The 25,182-nt window shown below is 42.2% G+C and overlaps 1 protein-coding gene across 1 annotated transcript in view; it reads right to left on the bottom strand.

The window, feature by feature from the left end:
• Positions 1–25,182, bottom strand: part of LOC121322421 (GPI inositol-deacylase-like) — a 37,675-nt gene that overhangs the window by 8,116 nt on the left and 4,377 nt on the right. The window contains exons 3-19 of the mRNA XM_041262352.1: positions 24,135–24,310; positions 23,598–23,769; positions 22,188–22,348; positions 21,926–21,978; positions 21,289–21,355; positions 20,150–20,255; positions 19,780–19,838; positions 19,225–19,308; positions 17,965–18,014; positions 17,057–17,108; positions 16,637–16,720; positions 16,301–16,376; positions 16,083–16,156; positions 9,801–9,852; positions 9,595–9,670; positions 8,636–8,741; positions 5,977–6,015 (exon numbers count right to left, since the gene is read on the bottom strand). Coding sequence (XP_041118286.1) covers positions 5,977–6,015; positions 8,636–8,741; positions 9,595–9,670; positions 9,801–9,852; positions 16,083–16,156; positions 16,301–16,376; positions 16,637–16,720; positions 17,057–17,108; positions 17,965–18,014; positions 19,225–19,308; positions 19,780–19,838; positions 20,150–20,255; positions 21,289–21,355; positions 21,926–21,978; positions 22,188–22,348; positions 23,598–23,769; positions 24,135–24,310 — 1,487 coding nt within the window. The remainder of the gene's footprint in view (positions 1–5,976; positions 6,016–8,635; positions 8,742–9,594; positions 9,671–9,800; positions 9,853–16,082; positions 16,157–16,300; positions 16,377–16,636; positions 16,721–17,056; positions 17,109–17,964; positions 18,015–19,224; positions 19,309–19,779; positions 19,839–20,149; positions 20,256–21,288; positions 21,356–21,925; positions 21,979–22,187; positions 22,349–23,597; positions 23,770–24,134; positions 24,311–25,182) is intronic.

The raw sequence follows: 25,182 nt of genomic DNA, 5'->3' as shown, positions 1-25,182 counted from the left end.
AAAGTGTTCATTCATGCAACAGCATTTTGAGGCAGCACTGTGTATATAACACTATTTCTTTCTTTCTTTCATTGTTTTTTACTTTTAAGAGCACAGACTGTCGCAGGACATTCCCAGGCATTTTTTAAAAGGTTTCTTTTAGTCAAACAGGCAATGCAGACAGTGCAGCAGGATTTAAACATGCTCACGCACACGCACACGCACACACACACACACACACACACACACCTCTGTTTGTTTAGGAATGAATGATGTTTACAAGCAAACTAAACTACTCAATACACTACAGCATTATTTGATCTGCAACGTGATAAATATATAAACAATGAGGGAAATTAGTCATTTTAATTGGTTCCAATGCCTTTTAAATGTGCACTAAACACAAACCTAAAATGATACACACACACACACACCAACGCACACGCACACGCACACACACACAAACACGCACACACAGTATAAATATAATGCATACCATTCACAGTAAAGTACCCCTGATTTCCTTTCATTTGAAAAATGCTTTTTCATGTATGAAAATCAAACATAGTATTTGTGTTTGTATATGAATGCTGCATGGTTTATTGCCATTGATTACAACCTCTGTACATGGGCTCATTTACAGTTCCCAAGTTAGTTTAAAAGTATATGTTAGTCCAGGTCCTTATTATTCCAGTTCAGTGCTGCTCATGTGCATCCCACCCATCCACCTTCCTTCTCCACCTCCTCAGCCCTCACTGTTACAGCTCTGGAATCAATTCCCTCATTGTGCACTGTTCCCCCATCAGGAAAAATTAATCCATTCCAACAATTCTGCACAAGCATGAATCTGCAAACACCTTCAGATGCAGTTTATAAAAGAGGTTTTCCAGACTGATAGCATTTAAAAAGAAAATCAGCATTGCTTCCTTCGGTACAGTGAGCAATGTGACCGAGATGCTTGGAGGCCGAGTTAGAAACTCACTAGTCCTGGACTACCCCCAATTAAGGAGTCTGTGCAATCAGACCAGTGTTAAAAAAGTAAGTTACCCCACCTATAGCTGCATTAACAACTCTAAATATGAAACTTGCAGGCTGAGGTGGTACTACTTCAGTAGATTCAGCAGGGACATGATTGCTGGTATCAGAGTAGTTTTGAAATGAAGGACTCGTGCAGAACTACACAGAGTCTCTAACCCTGCAGTTATGTGGTGTGGAGCTCCCTACATCAGGATGGAAAGCTCCCTGAAGGATGCTTTGGGAGGGACGGCTCTCTTCAGCTTCTTCCCTGTGATTGAGTACTTTGATGGGACTGCTGCCATGGAGGTGCCCTTGGAGAGCTCTGGGAGGTTGGTTTTCCAGAGTGACTCTACTTCCAAGCAGGGCCTGATCTTGGGGCGCAGCCCAGGTGAAGGGAGGACCCAGCGACTGGCACCAGATTGGGGCATGGCTTTGCTGACACCCTGGTTTTGGGTGCCCACTTTGTAAAATCGATCTTCCAGACTGACCTGGCTGTAGGAGGCCAGTGCCCTCTTGTGGCGCGTGCTTGAGGTGCTGAGGGACTTGATTGTCAACATCTCTGCCTTTCTCACTGGCTCCAGAACCTTCACTCCCTCGCTGCCGGACCAGGAGTGCAGCGGAAGCACCTGGAAGACGGAGGCCTCTTTGGGCACCAGCTGGCTAGCAGAACGGAAGCGGGGTGCCTTTGCTTGACCCTGTCCTGCCCGCCTCTCTGCCTCCACCTGCGTTAGCCAGCGATCCACTTGGGCAAACTTCCTGGCTTCCAGAAATCCCTTTCCCCCATCCTTGACATAGCGGCAGACTCCCTTATTCAGCCTCGGGCTGGCCACCTCCAGCAAGTGCTCATGCTTCAGCAGGTTAGCTTCAGTGAGCAGGTACCTGTGGTCAGAGTTGCAGTCCTCACTGCACTCCATGTCTGGCTGCTTTGAACTTCCACAGCCTCTCCTTTCAGTGTTTTAAGTGCGGTAGGAGTAAGAGCTTGGTAGAGACCATGACATAAATGGCCCTCCATAAAATCAAGATTGTTGTTGCCATGTCCACTCTTTCCCCTGGTTTCCAAACAACACCCCTGTCATATGTAAAGAAATAAAAAACAAACAAGAAAAATCCTAGAACCAAGAAACCGCCCTGCCTGATCTTCTCCAGCTTTGAGAAGTTGTTAAGCCTCTTGTTTTTTGTGCTTCAGTGTGGAGAGTGCAGTGACTGGACTGCCCTCCACTATCACTGGCTCTGGGGGCCATTGTTGAGCAGAAAACCTATAAAATCACAGAAGCAGGAGGGAGGAGGGAGTTTGCACAGCCGGAGGGACAAATCAGACTCCTGGATCTGCGAACAGGCTGTTTTATTGCCTCCTCGTAAACAACGGTTGTGAAGAGACAGAGAGAGAGAGAGAGGGAGAGAGCTAGAAAGGAACGAAAGGAAAGAAAGGAAGGAAGCTGTTCTGAAGTCTCGCTAAGAAATGCACAGTAAACAGAGAGTAGAGGCCTGTTCACAAAGGCTTGCCTGGTGTTTAAGAGCCTCCAATCTATACAGTACCTGGAAGTCTGAAGCTGTTAAGCAGCAGTGTAACTGTTCCACTAGCAGGAAAACAGCTAGAGATTGTTTTCTTGGTTTATACCCCAGTGATCAGTCTGGTGTTGAAGTTTCCATTTCTGTTACAATTTGCTAAAGACAGCAGAAATGCATTTATTTAATCTGGACTCACAAAGTGAAAAACATGTGCATAACAAGTAGTGAGTAAACAGTAGCTTGTAAGTAGTGCAATAGGATTAGAGAATGTGACGGTTATCTTGACCTGGTTTATGAGTCGCTATCTGATTATACATGGTTTATGATATCTATTCACAGGATGGCAGGTCTCATAAATATGTAAAACTTCTGATCACTGAATTTCATTACGTACGAACATATACAAACATTTAAAAAAAATAAAATAAATCAAGTCATCAGAATGACAGGATGGGAGATTTGCTCTTGATTTTACCCTACAAAAATGGGACTTCAATCTTGACTGAGAATACTGCTATCACACTGAATTAACTGAATTGTACCAGTCTTAAAAATCATCATAGCGGAAACAGATCCCACTCCAGTTGTTCCGATATTCTGTAAAACAGGAAATATCTGCAGCAGCTTCATTTTGCAGATGTCACTATATTTACAGCAACAAATATTTGTGCATGTGGGCTATACATATACCGCTGTGACAGGATGGCAAACAGTTAGAGAGACTCAGACTCAGAGGCAGTAGCTCTGCATTGAAGCTCAGGGACACGCACTTATTAAACAAAATTAAATTAAAAAAAAAAAAACTGCTCAGGGCAAAATAAAAACAAAACAAAAACTTCTGTCCGGCTGGGCATTCACCTTCACAGCATCCAGCAAGACCCCCCCACATGGAGCTTCTAGCTCCCTTTATATGTCATGTGACTGTTCCCAATTAGCACCAATTATACAATTTGGGAACAGCCACATTCTCACGTGTATTTGGCAGGGATAGGAATTAACCCCATTCCTGCCAACCATCACCACTGGCTCACAAACATCACTTCGAAGCACAGCTCAGCCCTGCCACATCCGTAAGAAAATGAAGTGAGTAACTATGTTAATTTTGAGGCATGTATATTTTGCAGATTTTTAATAAAAACAAAATTGAACACTTCTTGCCAGCAAACATTTGATGTTTTACAGTATTTGTTCAGTTACGTCCCAGTGCTTGTTGGAAGCAGAAGTTCTGCACACTTGGATACTTTTCCTCACATCCTCAAAAACATAAAATCGCTACTCTTTTATATGAAGGGTAATTTAAGACACCTGTCCAAATACCTGCTGGAGGGCTGTGTACATGTGATTGGGGTTTCTAAGCACTGCAAAGCACACCCCGTTCCAGAGCCCCAATCACACAGCCCTGGAAACACACAAGCAATCTGTCAGTACTAGTGGAGGCTGGATGAAATACCTGGCTTAAGCAGGGACCAGCCCAGTCCTGCTCCTCCAATTCACCTTATCAGACAAACAAATTAACCAACCAATGCTCCCGGTCTCCATGAGCTGTGCTTGTTAGAAGCTGAGCTATTCAGTGCATGGATAACCTCAGCACAGGGGCAGGTATGTGTGTGACTATGTTACCCTTAGAAAAGTTTGGAATGGTATTGCACTTTTCCTGTGGTTACAGTATGCATTTAGCATAGGTTACCCTGGCTTGCCATGTTTTTTAATATGCTTTACCACATCTCTCTGTGTTTTACAAAGCTTTCCTATGCTTTAACTGTGCTTATTACACTGTGCTATGCTTTTACTGTGGAAAACTTTTATAAACATAGTTCTAACACTCTGATGTTGGGAGTAAATGATTGAATTGGACATGTTAGACACGCATTTATTTGTTCACACTAGGATACACACTTGAGAACGGGCACCAGTTTAAGAATTCTCTTAAATATATTTAATGTCATCTTGTCCTGAATCAGTCCCCTCTCCCCACACAGAGATGTCAGTCAGTCACCTAGCCAGCTCCTTACAGGAATCGCAGCTGTTTGCCAACCTGCCCGTCTGAACTTGTTTGAGCCAACAGCACTATCAGCAGGATTATAAAAGCTGTTGCTGCAATCAGGCCCCATAACGTTGAACTACACACGCACACACACACACTAAGGCACGCACACACATACATACACACACACACACACACACACACACACACACATATACTAACAGCATGCCCCATATCCTTACAATACACAGAACATTAAACAAGACACAACAAACAAGACAAACACAAGACGTTACTAATATATATATATATATATATATCTCAATGTATTAACAAATTATTGTACACAAGATTATGTTTTCTTTTTTTACAGCGTCACAAAATAATATACAACTATCTACAATCATCACTGGTTACAACTGAGACAGGATAAGCAGGTTACTTCAAACACATCACATTTTCATTATACCTTATCTGTACAGTACCGCATTGCGTTCCTTAACTACTATAAAACTGGTAGGGTAGTGATCATATAATCGTGCACAGCAAATCCTCTGGTACTTTTTCTATAGACAGGTCCCTGACTTAATGAACTTTCAAGAATTAAAGAATCTTTACCTATGTGTTATGAAAATGCTTAAATGACAAATGAAACCCAATAATGCTCCTCCCCATTTGAATAAGCAAGGAACTTCGGGCTCAACAGCCAAGAGCCTGGCCCAGGGGAGACCAGATTTCGCACCAGCATGATCACCCCCCCAGCGTTCCTGTACTTCCAGATTTAGGACTACACCACTGCTCATGATATGGTTCCGGAACATCAGCAATACATTTTGCAGAACAAGAAACAGTGATGTAAGATGTTGAACATTTTACAGTTAAAGACATGTGAAGTATAAAATGTAATTATGTACCATTTATGCCGCCCCTCCAATTTGCCGCCCTATGCGGCTGTCTGTTACGCCGGCCCTGGGTGGGGCACAGGAAGGATCTGCTTGAGCAGAATGAAGGCTGCAGCAAAGTCTTTAAATGTGAGCAGAAAGACAGTTCACATCGAGCATCCTGGAACTCCAAATGAAACCAAATAACCCCTCCTCCAGCTCTCCGCCATCATCCTCATCATCATCATCATCATTACGACAACCATTCCCTCTGCAGACAAGCAGCATCAGGGAGGGGAGGGGAGGGGTGACAGCGTTCAATTGGACCGGGTGACGCTCCTCCAGAATGATGCAGCTCGGCTCACAAGACAAGACTCGGTGCCCTAGTACTGCCTGTTCCCTCATACCGAGTTTAAGTGACAGCTACTGAAATGTGATCTTTACAAACTAATATCATTTAATGAGCTGAATTCAATGACACAATCATAAAGCCCTGTGAAATTAGTATTTATATCTTAACTTGAAACTCCAAAAATACATGATTTATGCATGCATAATAATAATAATAATAATAATAATAATAATAATAATAATAATCTCTCTTACCTGTCCAAGCACTTGAAAAACAGATGTCCGTATGGTAACCTAGCAAGAAAAAATAGTTGTGCAAAACAGTTAACATGAATATGGTTTAGGAAGATACATAAATAACAAACTACGAATAACGTTTGTGCAGCAAAAAAAAAAAAACAGCAAACAGTCCAGATATTGTTGAACCCTTTAACCACTGTCCATTTCTAACAGTACAGTACAGATTCCACTAAAGGCCTTCCTCAACATCTTCATATACCTGTATAACTGGATGATGTGGCCTGTCTTCAACCCCGGAGTATGTAAAGGATGAAGGGTCTCTTCATGGTCCCAATTAAGAGAAATGTGTGTACGTGTGTTGATTTTGCACGTATCAGACAGTAAATATTTGCCACTTAAGTAAGGACCAAACATAGAACTCTCTTAAATTGTCTTTTTATTTCTTCTACATTTGCTTAGCTAAATGTGACTTTTCAGTATGTTTTGTAAACTTTAAAAACAGGCATTTACAACAAAGGCAGTGAATTATGGTTTTAAGAATAGACATCTCAATTTCATGTTCATCTCAATGATGATCTACCGCTGGCGCATACTGCCAAGGCATTGGCTCTTTGTAGTGGATTTGCTCCCCATTAGGTGATAGGAAATGTCTCTATTCACGGTTAACAATGAGCTTTAAACCAATTATGCTGCATTAGCACTGCACACAGGAGGCTGGAGTAATGCTCCGCTGTCTATTCAAATGTCAGAGCGCTATTAAAGCCATACGTCTTCAATCAGCTATGTGAAGAGACACGCTGTCTATAGTCACAGGGACACTGCCTGCTTTAAAAGGTGGTTTATCACAATTAGCTGCCTGGATACCATGAAGCTCATTCCACAGCATTAACGCTGAGTGCTTGTAAGCAACATGGGCTGCTGTCCTTGCTTACCATCCAGTTTGGAACGCAGCACTTGAACACACCTTCACTTTTTTTAAAGTTAGAATCTGGGTTATATTTTTAATTACAGACAGATCTTTACTTGTGGACAGACCAACATAGATAGGCTGAAATAACTTAATCTAATGAGCCAGAAACAAAGCAGAATGGGGGAGGGGTGGGGCATAGTTAACCCTAAGCAATACTTTAAGCGCAGTACTGAAACTGGAGGACACACAGTTGCAATGAAGTAGAGATTGAGGGAAGGAGACACACAGAGAGTGGTGAAGGTATGGAATGGGCTATCTTGTCATGTTGTTGAGGTTGAATCACTTCAACCTGGAAAGTTCTTACATTCTTTAGTGTGGCAAGGCTTACCGCCGTTACAGTTGTTAAAGTCAGAGCGGTCTTGTACGTTTTCTTAAAAACAGTAAGAGACTATGTTTCTACAAAAGAAAACTGCATTTAGAGAAAGGGTTTTCAGAATGCAGTTTCTATATTACACAATTCAGCTATTATACAATCACACTGCTCTTGATATGTGTGTGTATATACCAATGACCCATTTGCACTCATGGCTAATGAGAATGGATCAAAGGGTCCTCTTGACATTTGTCAGTGGAATCACAAAACTAAGTCGAGCCTGCAATTTGGCTTAAAGGGTAAATGTTCCAAGTGCGCACAGGAAAACACTGACAGGCAGAGCTGACAGACAAAATATAACTGACATTTGGTATAATTTGATGACATTGACGGTACGAAACCATGAAGAAAATGGAAATGGGCATTTTTCATCAAGGATAATGCATTCAATTACTGAAACAAACAGATACAAAAGGACCGCAGTGATTCACTCTGGCCCGTGGCAGCATAAATGAACACTGGAGGTTTTATTACAATTACCACATGCTTGCCTTTGCTGTCTTATGCAGTCCCTTTAGTATTTATAAAGCATCAACAAGTTTTGATCCTCTGTTAATACTGCTACTGTAAGGGAGCCAACTCGCTATGCCTCTGGGCTTTACACTGTTACTATGCCTACGTGTTACCATGGTACCATAGATATGCTGTATTACGCTTTGCTATGCTTTTACTTCCGAAAACTTTTATAAGGGAAAACCCTCTACCCTCACACAACAGTCCAATGCATTCTACCAGCTCGTTCAGGAAATTGTGTGTGCAAAAGATAAGTAAAAGTAAAAGAGAACGAGGACTATAGCATGCAGTCCTTACAGTAGCTCAAAGAGGTGGAGATGTGGAGGTTAACTTGCTGATGCAAGTAGTTTAATGGTTTGACAATGTGGTTAACCCTTGATTACAGCTAAACTGTCTGCTGCCTCTCTAGTGGGCCACTGGGTTAGGGTTAGGCTTAGGGTTAGGGTTGTGCATGTATTTGTATTAAGTAAGATGCCAATACCTCTCATAACTAGACCACGTCCTGCAATCCGCAAATAGATCTACATCTTGCCTTTTTGTGGAGTTCTATAAAAAATGTGATTTGAGGGAGGCTGCGTGTTGAGGCAATGCAGAATCTATGTTCCATATTTCCTGCCATACTTGAATCGTCATGCATTACTAGATGGAGATGAAACAACACTGTAGAATCAGACATGTGTAAGCCGGGCACACTGCAACAGCTTCACACTCAAAGGGAAACTTAGCCTTTAACCTGGCAGAGCTACACTGCATTGAGGTTTGCTAGCCGTGGTCCGGAGAAAGTAAGGTGCCTTTGGCACTAGGGGGTGGAGCCTTACCGTGTACTGGCACTCGGGGCTGGTGTGGAGCTGCAGGCTGGCTGTGGAGGTGTTGTCTGGCCGGGGGGAGTGCAGCCTGGCAGAGATCTGAGCCACAGACGAACCACTGGAGACAGGGCAGAACATGCAGGTTACAGTGAGGAATGCAAAGCACTGGAGACAGGGCAGAACATGCAGGTTACAGTGCAGAATGCAAAGCACTGGAGACAGGGCAGAACACACAGGTTACAGTGCAGAATCTATCAGGGAGGTGCGTGCAAAGAAACGATACAGTGCATGATACAATCATTATTATTCTCTCTTTGCAATTGTAAATGTTTTATACTGTATGCATATCAATGGGGTCTTAACTACATAAGAACAACATGTTGAACCAGTGGTCTACAAGGGCTGATATTAATTACAGTTGCATGAGGAGCTCTGACAATGTTAGCAGGACTACAGTGTTCAGGGTGTAATCTAGATGTCTGTAAAATGGGAGACCAAAGAAAAGACTATCAGTTTTTATATCTTTATTTTGGGCAGTATTACAATGTCTCCGTACAATGCCAGAATGTGACACTCCAGTATCATCGTTTCCTGCTGTGTGAGCAGCCAAGATGACAGCTTTTGAAGCTTGTGATTGTTCTGTGATATTCAGTTCATTACAGGTGGAGGTTATACTGTGCTATGGGAAAGGGGGCTTTACATCCCTCTATGAAGAATTTCAGGTCAGTGTTTTGTATAGATAATCTATCCAATGCTGTCTCTAGAATACCTGCCTAGTTACTTTCCTGTAAACTGCAATGACCAAGAACACACAGAGAATGATGTGGCTTATCACACAACACCACGCCTCTTAGGACAAATCCCCACCCACATTCACTAGGAAACAAAAGGTCAAGTTACTAATGGCGTGGATTACATAAGGAAAGAGAGCGCCGAGGTCAAATGCCTTATAACAATAAAAAGGATCTGACCTGCTGTACCTTGCTGTTGTGAATGAATCCTCACGAAACCACGGCACTCTGAGTCTGTAAACGCTGTGCTTTCCTTCTGTACAAAAGAAATATAGAACATATAGTGGGTATCAATATGTTTTGTATTACATTCGGTCAATGCATCTCAGATTCTGCAAGAAAAACAACCGCTTTCATTGCCATTAAAGCATGAACTGTCAGCTTACCTTGCGGTGTCTGGCAGCGGCTCTCAATTCGGATTGTAAAAGCCTGATGCATCTGAAACAAACAGGAGGGGGGGCTATGACTACAGTGATTCTGCTAGCTTCATTCAATTACATGCTGAATGCAGTGCTCTGTGATTACAGTGATTCTGCTAGCTTCATTCTCCTATTACATACTGAATGCAGTGCTCTGTGATTACAGTGATTCTGCTAGCTTCATTCTATTACATACTGAATGCAGTGCTCTGTGATTACAGTGATTCTGCTAGCTTCATTCTCCTATTACATACTGAATGCAGTGCTCTGTGATTACAGTGATTCTGCTAACTTCATTCTCCTATTACATGCTGAATGCAGTGCTGTGTGATTACAGTGATTCTGCTATCTTCATTCTATTACATACTGAATGCAGTGCTCTGTGATTACAGTGATTCTGCTAGCTTCATTCTCCTATTACATGCTGAATGCAGTGCTGTGATTACAGTGATTCTGCTAGCTTCATTCTCCTATTACATACTGAATGCAGTGCTGTGTGATTACAGTGATTCTGCTAGCTTCATTCTCCTATTACATACTGAATGCAGTGCTCTGTGATTACAGTGATTCTGCTAGCTTCATTCTCCTATTACATGCTGAATGCAGTGCTCTGTGATTACAGTGATTCTGCTAGCTTCATTCTCCTATTACATGCTGAATGCAGTGCTCTGTGATTACAGTGATTCGGATTGTAAAAGCCTGATGCATCTGCTATGACTTCATTCTGCTAGCTTCATTATTACATGCTGAATGCAGTGCTCTGTGATTACAGTGATTCTGCTAGCTTCATTCTCCTATTACATGCTGAATGCAGTGCTCTGTGATTACAGTGATTCTGCTAGCTTCATTCTCCTATTACATACTGAATGCAGTGCTCTGTGATTACAGTGATTCTGCTAGCTTCATTCTCCTATTACATGCTGAATGCAGTGCTCTGTGATTACAGTGATTCTGCTATCTTCATTCTCCTATTACATACTGAATGCAGTGCTGTGTGATTACAGTGATTCTGCTAGCTTCATTCTCCTATTACATGCTGAATGCAGTGCTCTGTGATTACAGTGATTCTGCTAGCTTCATTCTCCTATTACATACTGAATGCAGTGCTCTGTGATTACAGTGATTCTGCTAGCTTCATTCTATTACATGCTGAATGCAGTGCTCTGTGATTACAGTGATTCTGCTAGCTTCATTCTCCTATTACATACTGAATGCAGTGCTCTGTGATTACAGTGATTCTGCTAGCTTCATTCTCCTATTACATGCTGAATGCAGTGCTCTGTGATTACAGTGATTCTGCTAGCTTCATTCTCCTATTACATGCTGAATGCAGTGCTGTGTGATTACAGTGATTCTGCTAGCTTCATTCTCCTATTACATGCTGAATGCAGTGCTCTGTGATTACAGTGATTCTGCTAGCTTCATTCTCCTATTACATGCTGAATGCAGTGCTCTGTGATTACAGTGATTCTGCTAGCTTCATTCTCCTATTACATACTGAATGCAGTGCTGTGTGATTACAGTGATTCTGCTAGCTTCATTCTCCTATTACATACTGAATGCAGTGCTCTGTGATTACAGTGATTCTGCTAGCTTCATTCTCCTATTACATGCTGAATGCAGTGCTCTGTGATTACAGTGATTCTGCTAGCTTCATTCTCCTATTACATGCTGAATGCAGTGCTCTGTGATTACAGTGATTCTGCTAGCTTCATTCTCTATTACATGCTGAATGCAGTGCTGTGTGATTACAGTGATTCTGCTAGCTTCATTCTCCTATTACATGCTGAATGCAGTGCTGTGTGATTACAGTGATTCTGCTAGCTTCATTCTCTTATTACATGCTGAATGCAGTGCTGTGTGATTACAGTGATTCTGCTAGCTTCATTCTCTTATTACATGCTGAATGCAGTGCTCTGTGATTACAGTGATTCTGCTAGCTTCATTCTCTATTACATACTGAATGCAGTGCTGTGTGATTACAGTGATTCTGCTAGCTTCATTCTCTATTACATGCTGAATGCAGTGCTGTGTGATTACAGTGATTCTGCTAGCTTCATTCTCTTATTACATGCTGAATGCAGTGCTGTGTGATTACAGTGATTCTGCTAGCTTCATTCTCTTATTACATGCTGAATGCAGTGCTGTGTGATTACAGTGATTCTGCTAGCTTCATTCTCTATTACATACTGAATGCAGTGCTCTGTGATTACAGTGATTCTGCTAGCTTCATTCTCCTATTACATGCTGAATGCAGTGCTGTGTGATTACAGTGATTCTGCTAGCTTCATTCTCCTATTACATGCTGAATGCAGTGCTCTGTGATTACAGTGATTCTGCTAGCTTCATTCTCCTATTACATGCTGAATGCAGTGCTCTGTGATTACAGTGATTCTGCTAGCTTCATTCTCCTATTACATGCTGAATGCAGTGCTGTGTGATTACAGTGATTCTGCTAGCTTCATTCTCCTATTACATGCTGAATGCAGTGCTCTGTGATTACAGTGATTCTGCTAGCTTCATTCTCCTATTACATGCTGAATGCAGTGCTCTGTGATTACAGTGATTCTGCTAGCTTCATTCTCCTATTACATGCTGAATGCAGTGCTCTGTGAAAGAACAACCCTCTGTGGTTAGAAAGGGACAGCAGTACGTGGTAAATAATGATAAAAGCAGGAATAACAATAGTGAAGTACAGTATAGAAAACATACAGACATTAAAACAGGCATGGCTTTAAATGTTATGACAGTCTAACTGGTACAAAATTACCCACAATTAATAACATTGAAAAAGACTTCTCGTTTAACCTTTGTCTTTTTTTTACCAGGTTTCTGTTGCGTACGGCTCTATATCTTCGTGATGTGAAGGTATGGATGGTTTTTTTACCAGGTTTCTGTTGCGTACGGCTCTATATCTTCGTGATGTGAAGGTATGGATGGTTTTATTACCAGGTTTCTGTTGCGTACGGCTCTATATCTTCGTGATGTGAAGGTATGGATGGTTTTTTTACCAGGTTTCTGTTGCGTACGGCTCTATATCTTCGTGATGTGAAGGTATGGATGGTTTTATTACCAGGTTTCTGTTGCGTACGGCTCTATATCTTCGTGATGTGAAGGTATGGATGGTTTTATTACCAGGTTTCTGTTGCGTACGGCTCTATATCTTCGTGATGTGAAGGTATGGATGGTTTTATTACCAGGTTTCTGTTGCGTACGGCTCTATATCTTCGTGATGTGAAGGTATGGATGGTTTTATTACCAGGTTTCTGTTGCGTACGGCTCTATATCTTCGTGATGTGAAGGTATGGATGGTTTTTTTACCAGGTTTCTGTTGCGTACGGCTCTATATCTTCGTGATGTGAAGGTATGGATGGTTTTATTACCAGGTTTCTGTTGCGTACGGCTCTATATCTTCGTGATGTGAAGGTATGGATGGTTTTTTTACCAGGTTTCTGTTGCGTACGGCTCTATATCTTCGTGATGTGAAGGTATGGATGGTTTTTTTTTACCAGGTTTCTGTTGCGTACGGCTCTATATCTTCGTGATGTGAAGGTATGGATGGTTTTTTTTTACCAGGTTTCTGTTGCGTGTGGCTCTATATCTTCGTGATGTGAAGGTATGGATGGTTTTATTACCAGGTTTCTGTTGCATACGGCTCTATATCTTCGTGATGTGAAGGTATGGATGGTTTTTTTACCAGGTTTCTGTTGCGTACGGCTCTATATCTTCGTGATGTGAAGGTATGGATGGTTTTATTACCAGGTTTCTGTTGCGTACGGCTCTATATCTTGTGATGTGAAGGTATGGATGGTTTTATTACCAGGTTTCTGTTGCGTACGGCTCTATATCTTCGTGATGTGAAGGTATGGATGGTTTTTTTACCAGGTTTCTGTTGCGTACGGCTCTATATCTTCGTGATGTGAAGGTATGGATGGTTTTTTTACCAGGTTTCTGTTGCGTACGGCTCTATATCTTCGTGATGTGAAGGTATGGATGGTTTTATTACCAGGTTTCTGTTGCGTACGGCTCTATATCTTCATTACCAGGTTTCTGTTGCGTACGGCTCTATATCTTCGTGATGTGAAGGTATGGATGGTTTTTTTTACCAGGTTTCTGTTGTGTACGGCTCTATATCTTCGTGATGTGAAGGTATGGATGTTTTTTTTACCAGGTTTCTGTTGCGTACGGCTCTATATCTTCGTGATGTGAAGGTATGGATGGTTTTATTACCAGGTTTCTGTTGCGTACGGCTCTATATCTTCGTGATGTGAAGGTATGGATGGTTTTATTACCAGGTTTCTGTTGCGTACGGCTCTATATCTTCGTGATGTGAAGGTATGGATGGTTTTATTACCAGGTTTCTGTTGCGTACGGCTCTGTATCTTCGTGATGTGAAGGTATGGATGGTTTTATTACCAGGTTTCTGTTGCGTGTGGCTCTATATCTTCGTGATGTGAAGGTATGGATGGTTTTATTACCAGGTTTCTGTTGCGTACGGCTCTATATCTTCGTGATGTGAAGGTATGGATGGTTTTATTACCAGGTTTCTGTTGCGTACGGCTCTATATCTTCGTGATGTGAAGGTATGGATGGTTTTATTACCAGGTTTCTGTTGCGTACGGCTCTATATCTTCGTGATGTGAAGGTATGGATGGTTTTATTACCAGGTTTCTGTTGCGTACGGCTCTATATCTTCGTGATGTGAAGGTATGGATGGTTTTTTTACCAGGTTTCTGTTGCGTACGGCTCTATATCTTCGTGATGTGAAGGTATGGATGGTTTTTTTTTACCAGGTTTCTGTTGCGTGTGGCCCTATATCTTCGTGATGTGAAGGTATGGATGGTTTTTTTTTTACCAGGTTTCTGTTGCGTACGGCTCTATATCTTCGTGATGTGAAGGTATGGATGGTTTTTTTACCAGGTTTCTGTTGCGTACGGCTCTATATCTTCGTGATGTGAAGGTATGGATGGTTTTATTACCAGGTTTCTGTTGCGTACGGCTCTATATCTTCGTGATGTGAAGGTATGGATGGTTTTTTTACCAGGTTTCTGTTGCGTACGGCTCTATATCTTCGTGATGTGAAGGTATGGATGGTTTTTTTTACCAGGTTTCTGTTGCGTACGGCTCTATATCTTCGTGATGTGAAGGTATGGATGGTTTTATTACCAGGTTTCTGTTGCGTACGGCTCTATATCTTCGTGATGTGAAGGTATGGATGGTTTTATTACCAGGTTTCTGTTGCGTACGGCTCTATATCTTCGTGATGTGAAGGTATGGATGGTTTTATTACCAGGTTTCTGTTGCGTACGGCTCTATATCTTCGTGATGTGAAGGTATGGATGGTTTTTTTACCAGGTTTCTGTTGCGTGTGGCTCTATATCTTCGTGATGTGAAGGTATGGATGGTTTTATTACCAGGTTTCTGTTGCGTACGGCTCTATATCTTCGTGATGTGAAGGTATGGATGGTTTTATTACCAGGTTTCTGTTGCGTACGGCTCTATATCTTCGTGATGTGAAGGTATGGATGGTTTTTTTTTACCAGGTTTCTGTTGCGTACGGCTCTATATCTTCGTGATGTGAAGGTATGGATGGTTTTTTTTACCAGGTTTCTGTTGCGTACGGCTCTATATCTTCGTGATGTGAAGGTATGGATGGTTTTTTTTTACCAGGTTTCTGTTGCGTACGGCTCTATATCTTCGTGATGTGAAGGTATGGATGGTTTTTTTTACCAGGTTTCTGTTGCGTACGGCTCTATATCTTCGTGATGTGAAGGTATGGATGGTTTTATTACCAGGTTTCTGTTGCGTACGGCTCTATATCTTCGTGATGTGAAGGTATGGATGGTTTTATTACCAGGTTTCTGTTGCGTACAGCTCTTCTGTATCTTTGTGATGTGAAGGTATGGGTGGTTTTTTTTACCAGGTTTCTGTTGCGTACGGCTCTATATCTTCGTGATGTGAAGGTATGGATGGTTTTATTACCAGGTTTCTGTTGCGTACGGCTCTATATCTTCGTGATGTGAAGGTATGGATGGTTTTATTACCAGGTTTCTGTTGCGTACGGCTCTATATCTTCGTGATGTGAAGGTATGGATGGTTTTTTTTACCAGGTTTCTGTTGCGTACGGCTCTATATCTTTGTGATGTGAAGGTATGGATGGTTTTATTACCAGTTTTCTGTTGTGTACAGCTCTATATCTTTGTGATGTGAAGGTATGGATGGTTTGCAGTGTGGTCTGTGCCCCCCTACCTGGTGAAAGTCCTGTAGCTGAATATTGTGGATAAGGCCTGTTGGGTGCAAAACCACCTCACTCACAGTCACACCTGCAAAACCAAACGCCAAGGGGATGAGTAACACGTTAAAGTGGCAACACCATGAGACAGTAGGACACCAGGACCTTCGTAACCCTAATATGGAATAGCAATCTAGCTGTGATTAACTTTTAGAAGGGTGATGAAGGTACCCACCGAAAGACAAGACGTGAGTCACAGGAGTGGAGACGATCCGAGAGACTTCATTGAAAAACTCACAGTCTACACTGAACTGCAGGGGAGACAGGGAGGAAACAAACAGCCACTATAAGCTAGTATGTACAGTTGACCCTGAATCTGATGGTATAAGAGCATCTTGTTATGAAAACTTTGGGTGAACAAGAGGACTGGAAAGCAAAGACCTCTCCACCAAACTGCATTATTAAAAACACACACCGTCTGCAATGTGTGTGTGTGTGTGTGTGTGTGTTGTGGGGGGGGGGGGGGGGGGCGGACATTGGGGGGCCCCCTTATCAATCAACTAACCCAGACAAACTGTACGTTCATGCTGATGTTTGAGGCGCTGACAACAATGTGGGAGAAGGAAGGATAATCATCCAGTTTCAGAGTCAAAACCTGGAAGAGAGCAGAGCAGGGAGCAGGGCTGAGAGTGGATTGAGGTACCTGCACTATGGAAGAAGCTCCTACTTCAATTTGACTGTGTTTATCAAGCCAGGATAAGAACACATTGTAAAGCCAGTGATTTTCAATTCCGGCCCTTTGTGGAATTATATCCGTACACGCACACGCTGGTCTTGGATATTGGTCCTCAGTATTATGTGCTATATGGACTGTGTTATATATTTATATATTTTCTCTGCACAGACACTCTACATGGAACAGTGCCTATTTCTATTCAAACACCATCTGTTTGCTCACAGGCAAACATGCAATAAAATCAATGAAACTCACCTTAAAGGCTGGGAGTAATTCAGTCTCCCAAGACAGATCTACCGCCTGCAGGCTGTGGGTATCACAACAGCATGTGTGTGAGAAAGTGAGAAATCAAGAAATCATTAGAAATCAAGGCTCCTTTACATAAACCCTCTCCTCCCTCCCCTTCCACTCCCCAGGGCAGCTCTCACAGCACATCACAATCAGAGCTCTTCTTACATTATTTATCAAAGCCTCTCCCAACGAGCAAGTCCAGGACTCCTTTAATAGCAAATCCTGGTTTGAACTCGTGTTTAGCCAGCTTGTTATTTGTTTTGTTTTTTAATGTTTGCAGGCTGCTATCCCGCATATACAATTCCCATCAATACATTTACATGTATTCAAAAAGTACAAGTATATAAACTGCACTGACTCTGCTCTTCATCAATGGGTGAATGAACCCATAGAAACGGCAGATTGAGAATATCACAAACCCACATGCTGCTACAACAACCTGCATTTGTTTCTCGGTAAGTTCAAATCTGTTCTGCGTACCTATAAAAATGTAAACCAGCCCTTTCAATATATCCTTACAATAGTGATGTGAAATAAATCAGCAAGCCAAGTGACCCCTGCTTCAAATACACAATCAGCTAGGACAGCAATAATACTAATAGATGGAGCGCCAGGAGGGACACTGCCCTGACTTCCTCTCACACAAAAACAATTTGAGAGGAGCCAAATTCCTAATCTCCTTATAATGAAACCCTGCTCAGGGGGACAAACAACAGGCTGGCAGGGAGTGAACTCACACAGCAAATGAAAAAGGGAAGAGGCAACCGGGCACTGCTTTAGAGATCAACAAAGAGACTAGAAGCAAGAAAAGCTGAAGGGGGACGTTTAGCCTGTTCCTGCTAAACTGTGGGGAGAACATGCAGCACACTCACCATGCCAGCCCGTTACTCTGTGTGCAGCCAAACAGCCAGCTGCTCATCTCCTGTCAGTGAAAAACACAAAGGAAGCCAGGGGAGGTTAGTATTGGAGTTCTCTCACTCACACACACACACACACACACACGCATGCACACAGACACGGACACACACACACGCACACTCTTATTGTTAAATTCAACATTTCACTTCTACACAGCACTGAGGAGCCCTCTCTTCTGCGCTGGTGCAGGAGCGTCACCCCAATGTTTTCTGTGCAGGACAGACTGAACTCTGCATCAGCCCCTTACAGGTAAAAAGGCAGGGAGTCACAATGTGTGTTAAGTGGAGAGAAAGCAGAGACTCAGACAGGTCTGCTACAAACCTCCTGGAAGTGTTCATTTTGAGGAATCTGGTGCATCCATCCACATTACTGTGGCTCTTTGTATTCCAATAAGATAAGGCACTATGTCTTATATGCAGCCAAAACTAGACTCATGTCAAACCATAAGGAAGGGTGTTTAGAGGCTGCCCTGGGATGCAAGGAGAACACCTCTGAGATCACCTTGGCAGGTCGCTAACAGTGAGGGAACAACACTGTAACCTCTGACCAAGTTATCACCTGCTGGCCAGAGTGCAGCTCATGCTTCATTCCATGCCCTTCCTTTGGCTGCAGTGCTTTTAAATCAGCCAATGGAAAGAAAAAAGGGCTGGCCAGGCAATCAAGGCATAACTCAGTATTGAGATATAGAGTGTACAAGCATGCAGACAAGCCCCTGTTTTTAATAACTCTTCTAAGGGTGTTGCAGTCCAGTGAGCTTGGCATCCCGACACTGCAGGTTGGGGTACTCTTTCGGCACTTTAAAAAATCTCCATTCTCTATTTTAACTAACATAGGGAAACTACCAAAGCAGTGGCCACCGGGCTTCTGCTAATTTCTAACCATAAAATATACTAATATTGAGCTAATAATGCTCAGTTTAATTTCAGTGCCAATTGGTTAGACAACTTAACTTTTAACCCACTACACTGCAGCCACTGCCCCTGTATTTAGGAATGCTTAACTTGCAACTGTGTATCTGAGAGATGACCCTTTGGGTTGAAATGGAGGGCAGTCTTGATGGAAAGGAACACAGAGCGGGTGGTCAGACTGAACGCTGGTCAGCTAGAAAGACATCTGATGGGCATGCGTCCACACTCACAGGGTCTGGACCGCTACAGTACAGAAACCAGTACTCCCCCCCACAGCTCGAGACACACACAGCTCAGTCCTCTTACCAGATTGCTGCTCCGACAGTGGAAATGGCTGTAGGATTTTCTGTGACTTGAAAGAGGAAAAATACAATATTTTGTTCTGGGTTCCTGCACAGAATGGAAAATGTAAGTGATCTTACTGTAACAGTAAATCAGAAAATAAAACAAATACAAAACAAATACAAAAAAAACATAATATCAGAACTACAATGACAAGGTACTGGGATGCCTCTTTAAAAGGGTGTTATCAGACTACATATTCACACAGCACTGCTAACCCTGTACTGTGTTTACTTTCTTACAGACGCTGGACACACAGAGCAAGACTGTACCAGTGCAGGTGTGCAGAATTTCTGCAACTTCTCATGTGCCAGACCAGTGGGGGAGGTCAATTCAAAAATCAAGTTCTGGAATAATTAATACATTGTTTTTGTTTTGTCATACTGTGCTGTTTATGAGCTCTCCCTACATATAAAAACAGTGACAATTACTTTTTATTGAACAACAGTTCTCTGTTGAACTTGCTACTTGCACTGATGAACTGGAGGAACACATTTAGAGAGAAGAGATCACAGTTACCGTAGGGCTTGTGTAAGACAGCGTGGGAGCCAGGACCTTAGTCCATACCTCTGATGGCACTGAAAAAAACAAACATTCAGAATGGTTTCTAGTAGCATTACACCAAGGTACTGGTTCTTAAACTGTGTGTGTGTGTGTGTGTGTCTGTGTGTGTGTTGGGGGAAGGGGGGGGGGGGGTCCCCCTACCTCATCACTACTGGTGTACTACAAGCAGCTGCGTATGTAGGGCTTTTAGTTCTGTATCATGCTGCACACGTCTATCATGATACAGATCATCTGAGGAAGCACCCTCATTGGTTCCTCAATCCACAATGCAGCATTTCACCCAGGTTAGCCTGCCCTCTAGTGGCCTCATTACAACCACACAAACCTGAGAATGTGATGACATCGTCCTCTGTGTCATCGTAGATTTTCACAGGGTGTCTGACAAAATGATGCCGGATCACAGCCATTCTCTTCTCTGGGTCCTGTGCTATCTGCAAAGACATGAACACCCCTGTGTGTGTTTGCTGAAGAGAAACACTGCACTGCTTAAGACTTTTGCACAGCAGTGAGTGTGTGTGTGTGTGTGTGTGTGTGTGTATCTGTATAAATATTTATATATATAAAGTTCATTCAATTAAAGTTCAGTCAAGTTATAATTAAAGTTCATGTGTAAAATCAGTAAATCTATAGATTAACTGGTAATTGTGCTGATTTACCAGCTCTGCGGTCAATCTATAAAATAACTAAGGGGATGGTTGTTAATGCCACAGCATTTGAGGTGGATTCAGAAATAAAGTAATGTCAGGGTGCTTAATGACAATAAAAACAAAACCAAAAAAAAATTCTGTAAGATCTGTTACGTACTTGGGTAAATTAACTAAATTTATTATTTATTTTTCTTAAACTCTTTTAAGAAAACCCTTTTTTATGATCTGATTAATCTTTTTAAACTTCACTGCATCCCTTCTTGCAATATTCTTATGATCATTATTAAATAATAATAATAATAATAATAATAATAATAATAACAATACATGTATTTAGCAGAGACCATGTGTTCATGTCTTGTCCTATATACAGACATGATTAGAGACAGATTTCTGGTTTTATTTCTAATGATTTTATCCCTCTTGTCTTTCCCTTTATGTAAAAAAATGCACTTTTCCGATTTTATTTTAAATCCAAATTTACCACAGGGCAAACATTAGGTGTGTGTATATATCTATATCTATCTTAGGATTGAATGTTTATATTGTTATGGATTAACCACATAGAGCAGTTAGGAGCTCTTTCTCCAGTGTAATTCTTTTTTTATTCAGATGAATTTCAGCCTACAGCTGTTTAACTAGTCTTCAGCTAAATTCATTGCTACCTGCTAACCCAGTCTCACCTCATCCAGAAAGCCTAAAATTGAAACTACAGGTTTATTATGATTCAAACACCAAACTGCTACACTATTACTGCTGCAGTTCAATACAAGTTAAGATAACTGCACACTAAATCAGCCCCCTCTTTCGTACAGACCTGCTTGGTGTCAGGGTCCACGAGGTCGAAGAAGGTTCGGACAGTAGCCAGCACCAGCTCCTTACACCTGCAACGCAGAGGAGCGAGGACAGTGCGCTAAACAACTTACACTGCCACTGTACTCATCACATGCTCAATACCGAGGCTGAGCATGCAATCTATTAAGCTGCAGCCGCAAGTTGCACTCTTTCTACTTTTTCCAAATAATAGTGCATTGGGCAGCGCCATCTAGTGGAAATCCTGAAATCCTGCACCAGAGACAAGCACTGTAACATACAGTACCTGGGCCCGATCTGAATCAAGCAAAAGTGCAAACTCTGAGGAGAGGAATGAAGTAATTGCAATGGTATAAGACCAGCACCAAACCGGTATTAAGCAGATATGAGAACATTAAACATTCATTTAGTGTATTGTATTTATAGTTTAACACCCATTCGGAATGAGTTGTATCCAATTCTCATATTCATAAGAAGAGTGTCCAAGGACCGAGAACCAGGTGGAAATGCATGCTAAAGCTTAAGGTATTACATGGAAGGGTGTATATGTTTGCATGTATAAAATGCAGAAAGACGTATGTGTACTCCTTGTATGTGTATTTATACATGTGTGTATGAACGTATGCATGTATTTTACATACCAAACAATGGAGAGGTGATCAGTGGAGACCCAGGTCCTTGGCACAGCTGTACTCTGTTAACAGAAAGAATTGGTTCACATCAAATAAACAGACTGGTGCCTCCTGCTTTACATGCCCTCTTATCATGAAGTGATTTTTGTATGCTGAGGAAATCCACAAATAAAAGCCCATGTAAATTGGCATATAAAAATCCACTATATCAAGTACTTTTTAAACTATAGTACAATAACAATGCCCCAGCAGTACTCAGAGCGCATCGTACCACGAGGGAGAGCTTGTTGGGGTCGTCCGAGGGGCAGGGCAGGGCGGTGAGTCCGGAGCGCACCTGATAGTCACGGAACCCCCCTCCCACCGACAGCACCGTCACATTGCGCAGCTCCTGAGCGCGCTCAGACCAGCGCTGGTTCACCGTCACATAGAAATCTGAAACATACAGGACACACCTTCTGACATCCGATTCTGGCTGACATTCCAACGGGCTGGAATTTACCACTTCATCTTAAGAAGGTAATTTACATGCCCCTTTATTTAAGATAAATGCTCCCTGATTAAGGGACACACACTGTAAAGAGTAAAAGCAAAATATGTAACGTGTAATTCCTGAAAGTGTGATTGAAAAAGCATATGTTGACATTACTAAATTAGATGTCATGCCGTATCATTGGATCACAGTGGAAAAAGTGAAACAGCTGTATTCAAACTGCTAATGCACAGCAGCTGTGTGTACACTATCAGATCTGCACTTATAATCCAAAGATTCCTACATGCATGCACATACTTTACTTGTCCTCCTTCTATTGAAGCAATTTGATATTCTTTCAACTGCATAATAAAGTATTAGTGCTCTTATGACTGAAGTTATTTTTTTTCAAAAATTCAAACTTTTGATCGCAAAACAGGCAGTAACATGCATGCTATTAAATTTGGAAAACTAATTAAAAAATAATTCATTCTGGTGCTTAAATAAGAACCCCTGCCTGAGAAATTGTAATCCCCCAGTTTTGATATCCTTGTTCCCAAGTCAGATGATCTCTCTTTCTTTTTAATTAACCTCAATTAAAAAGTGATCTAAACCCGAGTTATAGGAATATACAGTAAGAATTCTTGTTAAAAGTTATTTTTTGTAATAATGCCTACTGCGTATCTTATGACTGTGTCTCAAGGTATGGATGAAACAGTTCCTGTAAAGTGAAAGATGCAGGTCATTTTTATAAACACCCTAGCTTGCTCACTTAACGCAGCTTCCAGTGTATAGAGAAGTGGTATTAACTTGTGTCTCTTTCAATCCATTCTGAAGATCTCCTTCTAATTGGAAATGCCTACTAAAGCTTTAAGATTGCAAAAAGCATTACTACAGCTTAACAAGGAGAAGTTAGGTATTATCAGCAAGGTGTGTCTGTCTGCATGTCGTATAAAATACAGTGGTCTCCTTTAATCCATCACAGTCAAGAGCTGTGTTCTAACCACATGCTTTAATTATTGCACTGAGCAGCCCAGAGCCTTGCTCCAGCCAGGTCTTTCCATGCTTCATTGAACCGAGCTGTTTAAACTGGAACATGGTTCTGGTTTGGAATGGACAACATGAGACACTGGTGTAAGGGCTGCTCTCTCATAGCACTAAAAGTCCCGGCCTCGCTCCTGACCTAGGTCCTGTCCCGGCTCTCCCTCTTACCGAGGAGGTCGCTGTCCAGGGGCAGCACAGGTCCCTGGTGAGGTGTGGCCTGGGTGATAATGAGGCTGATGAGTCTATGGTTGAACTTGGGCAGCGTGAAAAGGGCCCTCGCCACGATCCCGCCCATGGAGTGTCCTACCACCGCCACGCTGCTAGGGGGCGCAGTCTGATCCTGCCAGCAAACGACACGCAACACCAAAGGGTTACACACAAGGGTTACACACAGCCAGCAGCCACCGGCCAGGCTGTAGATACCAAGAGCGCTGGGTCCGACTATACCAGGGCTGTTAATTAAGTTTTACAGCGGGACAGGGTGTGTGTCATTGTGGGATACTGTCTATGAGACAACAGCAAGAAAACTGCTGATTTCCCACAAGGACACACACAGCCTCCACTGCCACACTGGGATTATACAATGGCTATGTGGCAACTGGAAATTAAAAACAACCAACAAACATAGGATTAAAGTGAAATTCACATAACAGGAGGACTATCCTTGCCATGAGCGCTTCCCTGCAGTGTGCTGGCGTGCCTCACCTTGTACAGCTTGAGGATGGCTCTGATGCACTCATGGACGAACTTGGTCTGTCTCTGCAGGCTGCCCCCGTACAAGGCCACCAGCTCCTCGTTGAAGTCCACGGTGAAGACATTCAGGTGAAAGCGGTTGTCGATATTCTCTGCTTTCCGGAGGGCTACAGAACCAATGGATCGGGCTGCAGCACAGGGAAGAGAACACTGGCAGTGCTTTATTGTCGAATGATTTTACCTTCAAGAAACATTTTTAAAAAGATAGCCCTATAACGATACTAGATGATAGTTTTAGTGTTTTGAGCAGGATTATCAGTCACTAATTTTGTATTTATTTAATTAAAACACTGTTTGGGATGGGGGGGGGAGTCTGATACATTGAATTTAATAAAAGGGGTTAAGGGGTTAATAAAATAAATGACTGTGCTGCTGCTCCTTACTCAATTAAACTGGTATATTCGGGTGTACTGTACTGTCCCAGTTTATAGTCATTTTAAATGAGTTTCAAAAGACTGCTAATTACCCTGCAAATAGCTATATGGGTCGTGTGGCTTGATTAAAATCCCATGACACTGTTACAGATTAACAGAAGTAAAACAGAGTAAGTACAAGCTTGCAACCGCTGATGGATTACTACACACTCAGCTTTCAAGACTTTTCCTCTGATAAGGTATGTACTTAAACTTGTCCTCTTAACCCTAAAGCTGTTGCATCACCTAGGGAGTGCCATGTATGCATGTGTTGGTGGGAAGGGAGGTCATTATACACACACGTGCACACACACACACACACACACACACACACACACACACACACACACAGTACCCACTGTCTGTGATGTTGTCTCCTCCCCTTGTGAGCAATGCTCTATGCTGGTTCAGTCTGAACCGTGAACCTGAAATCTCCCTAACCCTGTTGTAGGCAGATTCACCATGAGCATTGCCTGTGCTGATTCGAGGACTGCCTTCCTCTCTCTCTGCAAGCCGCATCATGCAGGCCTCAGTACTGTATAGTCAGGAAAGCATTCTCAGAGCAGTGATCACAGATCTCACCAACT

Source organism: Polyodon spathula, chromosome 10 (genome assembly GCF_017654505.1).
Source record: "Polyodon spathula isolate WHYD16114869_AA chromosome 10, ASM1765450v1, whole genome shotgun sequence".
NCBI lineage: Eukaryota > Metazoa > Chordata > Actinopteri > Acipenseriformes > Polyodontidae > Polyodon > Polyodon spathula.
The sequence above is the reverse complement of the archived record's forward strand: the minus strand, read 5'-3'. Positions and strand labels throughout refer to the sequence as shown.